The following is a 6,380-nucleotide window of genomic DNA, read 5'->3' on the forward strand; positions in this document are numbered from 1 at the left end:
CCCCCCCCCCCCCCCCCCCCCTTTTGTGTGAAAGCTTTGATGGTTTTAAGCCGCAAAGGTTAAAAGCAAATTAAGTCCAAAATATTCAGCGTCTGTCCGTCTGCTGCTCCATCAGTTAGGAGGGAGAAGAGACTCCTTTTGTTAAAAAATGGAACTGAGGTTAAAAACAAACAACCAATACATGCTTATTATCCAATACATGCTGCATGGTTCACAGTTAAATGAGTTATTATGTTATATAACACTTAAAATAAAGAACATTATGAACCGAAGGACGTTAGAAACACCAACAGGATATTAGTGACAACATAAAAACACACATTTATGTCCTACAGTTAATTTATTACATTTATTTATTTTATTTATTACAGTTTCTCGGACATGCTCGTATCATAATTCACATATGGAAAAAGTAATATGATAGTTAAATATTTTTCATAAAGGGAACTCAATGATATATCAATTTTAAGTGAATTTATTTTGCTTTGCTTCAAAAAACATGCAGCATGCAGAGAACAATAGAAAATAAGAACTGATAGTTTCAGCTACACTGTTGTCTTAAAAACATCAAAATGATCTCAAATCAAATCTCATAAAAGAAAAACAGAAAAACAAGTGAACTATCATTTTATTCTAAAATAAACAAAAAGTCTTTATTCTAATTTCTTATTGTCACCAGAATGATGTGTTTAAGATCATGTAACAGACAGTAAACACCGAGGAAACACTACATGTTATTATTTCCCAGCAGAACCACTAGGTGGCAGTAACATCTCACTGCAAGGGCACAAGCTGCTCCCCCACTGACTTCTGCCTAGCAACAAACAGAAGGCTGGAGCGCCATTTGTCACAGAGTCGTTAGTGTGCAGTGAAAATGACCGTCTGTGGCCCTGTCATGGAAGTCAATGTGTCTGTCACACACACACACACACACACACACACAAATCACACAAATCACACACACACACACACACACACCAGTGATAAGAGGCTGTGGCTCATTGTGGCTGATGTGTGTCGGCTGTGTGACCACTGCAGATCATCTCATGCCAACGCTTTGCTGCTTTTGTGTTGTAAAGAATGGAGACGGCTGCAGGAGAAACGCAGCATATGAAAAACGCTATCAAAATTAAATGGATAATATAAGTATAAAGAAAAGTATCCTTATGAGCTGTGTAGCCTATATAAGATATATAACACAAACATACATAAAAAACAGCTGGTTAGGTAAATAGAAGCAGGTACAGTGATGTTTTGTGAAGTTTCAAATGTTAAATATGACCAAAATGTTTATTGCAGACTGCAAGTCATTACATTTACTATGTAAATATACAAATATTCATGCTTAAAGTGGAGTTGCGTTGCTGGTTGTCTCTGGAATAACAGACCTGTTGTCAGTCACTGCGTTGATCCAGACTGAAATATCTATTTTGATGGATTGCAATACATTTGAAGTCCAGACATTCATGTTCCCCAGAGGATGTATCCTCAGCAGACTTTTCAAATAGAGCCACCATCAGGTGGAAAACTGCAGCCTCAGCTATATTGTGTGTTTAAATTATGTTCAAATTAAGATGGTGAACGTGGTGAATAAATTCTAAAAATCTCAAAGTTAACGTTGTCCAGATTCACATTTTTGTGTTGGTTATGAGTACTTTGCACTCATCCGTTACATTTCTGCGTAATTCCCTAAAGTTTGATCTGCAGTAGCTTTTCAAAAGAAATCCACATTTTCAAATGCTATGTAGGAATCAAAACCTGGTAATTGACCATCTGCTAAATCCCGCCCCTCGTACACAGACTGGCCAATCGCAGCGTAGCATCGTTCAGCTACAACCATCCGGCTCTGCTCCGTAGACGTCAGTGGCTCCAGATGTTCTTCATGTTCAGGCTGCTTTAGTGGATTTGGAGCTTGTCGTGGTTAAACGTTGTGTAACAGTGATACTCGTTAGAGATATACGTTTCCAAAACGTTACGTTTCTACGTAAAAACTTGTGTAGCTAACATTAGCAAAGTAAGTTAGCATCATTAACTAGCGTTAGCACTACTTTATTACGCTAGCTACTGAAGGTATACTGACTGTAGTTTAATGATTGTGTCAGTGAATAAAGAGGAACAGTGTTGTTCCTTCATTTCATGATGTGGTGGTTCACTGTCACACTTTAGCTTCTATCTTTATCTTTTTAATCTGTTTTCATCCTCCATCGATCCTTCAAACACATACTCTAGACCTGTCAGGGAGTGCAGTTAGTGACAGTGTGGGCTCCATGGAGAAACAGCAGGGGGCGGGGCTTAGGCTGCACTTTAATCTCCTTTTTGTTTCCTCTATGTTGTGTTGCGATGATGCAATATGTCCTGGAGACGAGGTCTACCTGTGCTTTCTTGTCGGGGACAAAAAATTTGACTTGTAAATTTAATTTTCATGTTAAATTTTGCGTCTTGAGCTGAGCCGACACTAGTGGAAAGAAATCAACAAACGAGGCATCGAGGATGAAGACGGACTTCTTACAAACCTTTTTTAAGCCTGAGTTGTAAAACGCTGCTGCTCTACATATCGCTCTGGATTGCACGATGAGCAAATAACTGCAGAATGTGGAGAAGTATCTAATTAACATTCGCATTTGAATATGTATTTTTATGGTAATTAGGAGCCTGTGTACCTGCAATGCATTCATTATGATTAGAATGCATCGGCACCACTGATTCCTGTAATGGGAATTTAAGTACTGAAACGGCATTATGCAAAAAACCAACACGAGAGAGTTTGAAGGATGGGTGTGAGGATGATTTATTCTGCACATAAAATCTCCAAATCACCACTTTCAGAGGTTAGTTATAATGTCATAGTATTTTATGTGACTGTGTGATCATCTCTTTTCTTTGTAATTAAGTTCCTAGTTCTGTTTTTTTTGGCAGAGCAGACAAAGTCATTAAGCGGCAGGTTTTCTTACGAGCTCGGTTTAAAGGAGCTGTTCACAGCTGGTGACTGACGTGACCTCTGACCTCTCGCTCTGTCTGTTGAGAGGTTGCCCGTGGAGGAGGCCCGAGCTGACCGACGTCTCGCTCTCCGGCGGCAGCGCGACGACCGTCGGCGCTCACAAGCTGCAGCCCTGCGTCCTGGAGCTCTGCAAGTTCTTCTCCCAGTGCCTCTGCAGACCCTCCGGCTACAAGACACGCATGAAAAGGTTTCTCACGCGCCGACGCCGAGATGACTCCTCCGCAGACCGTTTGTTTTAATTATCTAAATGTTTTTATCATCGTTTTCCAGAAGTTATTTGCACATATTTAAAGTTATTCTTAGAAATAAATCATCCAAAACAAAAACTAAATGAATCAAGAAGAAACAAACAAACAGAATATTGTGTTTTATGCTCTCTGATGTTAAAGGTTCATGTTTCCATGTCCAGCTTTAACCGTGACTTCTTTTCACCCACGAATCACCAGATTATCTTCATCACGTTGAGACGATAACTGTAGTTAGTGTTGAGCAGCTGATGATGAACCCGGTTGTGTTAGTGTGAAGGTCAGCTGCTCACAGGCATCTTCTTGTCTCACAGGTACTGTGACGACAGCCACCTCTGGTATGAACAGCACACGTCTGAGGTGTGTCGGCGGGTCAGGAGAGTCTCCTTCTCCAGAAGTAAGTGGTCCGATCGATCGATAGCAGCTCCAGGTGACGAACTTAGCGGCTCTGAAGTCCTCGTCACCTGCCGGGCTCTTTACACTGTTAGCTTCATGGAGACAGATCAATGAGCGTCAGGTCAGAACATATATCATGTCGGTACACCTCTATCCAGAGGTTGGCCCGAATCAAGCATTCAGACACTTTAAATCAGAGGATAACATAAAAAAACGTGTGATTTTTAGAGATATTCTACAAACTAACAGACACATTAACGGGACAGAGATCCTGACCTCCTCAGGTGAGATGCCTGAGGAGCAAGTGATGCATGAGATGTTCAAACACAGGCCAATGTGTTGTTCCATGCTCTAAAAATATAACTCGGAGTGACGACAGTTTTTGCACGTAGAAGTCATGTTGTGTGTTTTTAAAACACAGTTGTGAATGAGAAATAATTGGGGCGCACACGTCATGCTTCACCTGTACTGATGTGCACGTGTCAGCCGTGTTACCGGGAGCCGGTATCGCAGCTCATTAGAGTGACAGCTCTGCAGGAAGCGCCAATCCTCCGAGCTAATGGGCTCAAGAGGTCACGTGGAGAGACGCTTCTCTCACAGCTTCTGACACGCCGATCATCCAGAGCCGATCCCGCCGCCGGGCCAGAGAGAGAGGCCTCACACGGCGTCACGTCGGTCCTCCCTCCGCCTCCAATTAGTCCTCGATGTGTATTTTTAGACTCGGGTTTTACCAGGCTTTGATTTTAAATTCAGCATTGAGTGAGATCAAGCTGAAAGAAGTCCGAGGCTACGAGCGAATGAGTTGCAGCACTTCATCTGCTTCAGGATGCACAACGTACAGACACTCACACCAGAGAAGAAGTGTGTTTTTGCACGAGGATTGTTTTGTGTAAAATCTCAAGCAAGTCAGATTCTAACGTCAATAGATTGTTTGCTGATGACTCCCTGAAGGACGTTCATGACTGCTGAGGTTGTGAAGCAGTCGCATGGCGGGAGCTTTAAACGTGTAACCGTTCTAATAAATGTGAAACTAAACTACTTTGGTGATGTTCCGGACCCTCGGGGGTTCGGCACACATGTGAGCCGCAGATTAAACACAGTTTAACCAGTTTAACGGACAGAAAGGTTTCCTTGTATCAGAAAATAAAGGACAAACTCTTTACATTGGAGCTCCTCACACTGGAGGTCATTGTGTGTTCTGTCTTCTATCACGTCCGCTGACCAGAGGAACAAAGGCTGTGTGTTTAGATCCTCCATGTTTGTAGTCACTTCAGCATCAGTTAACTGCTAACAGAGCCTGAACACCTCGACCAGTCAAGTGATTCTGCAGGTGCGTCCTCCTGCAGCAGGTGTTATCAGACTTGAAAGTGTGGGTAGCGTGATTTGTAACCCTTGATGGTTGCTGATCTTCTTGGTTACTATAAAACCTTTGTCCCACGTATTTCAAAGATGACCTCATTAAAGCGCAGCTGACAGACGAGCCTGTCTCCGGTTACCTGCTGGTAACCCTCCTCTCCTCCCTCCACAGACCTGAAACAGAGATGCCTGACAAAGATGTGCAGTAAACTGTGACCAGAGAGGAAGCAGAGAGGAAACAAAGAGCTGTTCATCATCACAGGAAGTGTCTGAAACTACAAACCTTCAGCTGAGAACACTTCTGGAACATCTGGAGAGTGCATGGAAACAGAATCTGGTTTCTAAATCTGGATGGTTTGGAAATTGTTCACCGTGAAAGTTTTCATACAACTTTTACACGTCACGTCAATGTTTTTGACGTTTATCGCTATAATCTCCTCAGTGATGTGATGTTAGATTTTAGGGCCAAGAGGACTGAATGACTCACACCGGACACCGAAAGCTGGACTCCTGGAACTGAAACTGTGCAAAAGCTCTAAAACTGACAGACTATTTATACAACTCATATTTAAAACCAAACTTTTCAAATCAACTGAAGATTTTAAGGTTTGGAAAACAGTCTGGAATTTAAAAAACGTTTTTTTCTCAGTTCAATAAAAGTCTGGCTGCCCTGCTCCGTCTCTCTGCTGCTTTTCATTTAGATGTTTGGAAGTTGTTCCAGGTGACCACCACTGGAGAGAAGAATTTAAACATTGCAGCTTTTAAAATTCCCTGTTGGAAATGTTTTAAATCCCAGAAGTTTTGTTGCGTTTCTTCGTTAAATTCACAACATTTAAAACTGCGACTATAATGCGTGAGAGAGAATGCGTGAAACGTCACTGAGGAAGCAGTTTAGTTTTGTAAGAACGTAACAAATCTCTCAGCAATCTTTGTTTCTTAATAAAGGCTGTCGAGGGTTTTGATTTGACTCGGCATCATTCTGTTGTTTTACTTCTTCTTCTCTTTGAAGTTTTGCTGAAGATAATCTAAACTCTGTGGCTCAGACGTAGAGCGGGTTGTTTTACAACCGGAAGATCGGCGGTTCGATCCGCGGCTCCTCCAGCATGTCAACGTGTCCTCGGGCAAGAAGACAACTGACCTCCAGAAGCACACAGATCACAACGCCGACCTTTCCGAGACGCTGGTTGAAGGAATGGAAGACGGAGGCTGCATGTCAACTGGACTGTTGGTGGAATATTCATTTTCATTTACCTCATACACAGCTTAGTAGGAATGTTGTCTTTTTCCGAATAAGACCATAGATTGTATATAGGAAGTGGTGACGTATACGTCTCTGGTAGACCTGTCAATCACTGTGTAGCCCCGCCCTAAAGCATCCCCTGCTT

The 6,380-nt window shown here is 42.3% G+C and overlaps 1 protein-coding gene across 1 annotated transcript in view; it reads left to right on the forward strand.

Annotated features, from left to right (window-relative positions):
• Positions 1-5,726, forward strand: part of hhla1 (HHLA1 neighbor of OC90) — a 15,269-nt gene extending 9,543 nt beyond the window's left edge. Inside the window, exons 13-15 of the mRNA XM_031877190.1 lie at positions 3,026-3,185; positions 3,558-3,640; positions 5,168-5,726. Coding sequence (XP_031733050.1) covers positions 3,026-3,185; positions 3,558-3,640; positions 5,168-5,211 — 287 coding nt within the window. The 3' untranslated portion in view covers positions 5,212-5,726. The remainder of the gene's footprint in view (positions 1-3,025; positions 3,186-3,557; positions 3,641-5,167) is intronic.
• The last annotated feature ends 654 nt before the right edge of the window (positions 5,727-6,380 follow it).

Source organism: Anarrhichthys ocellatus, unplaced genomic scaffold (assembly GCF_004355925.1).
Source record: "Anarrhichthys ocellatus isolate YVR2014 unplaced genomic scaffold, GSC_Weel_1.0 scaffold128, whole genome shotgun sequence".
Taxonomy (NCBI): domain Eukaryota; kingdom Metazoa; phylum Chordata; class Actinopteri; order Perciformes; family Anarhichadidae; genus Anarrhichthys; species Anarrhichthys ocellatus.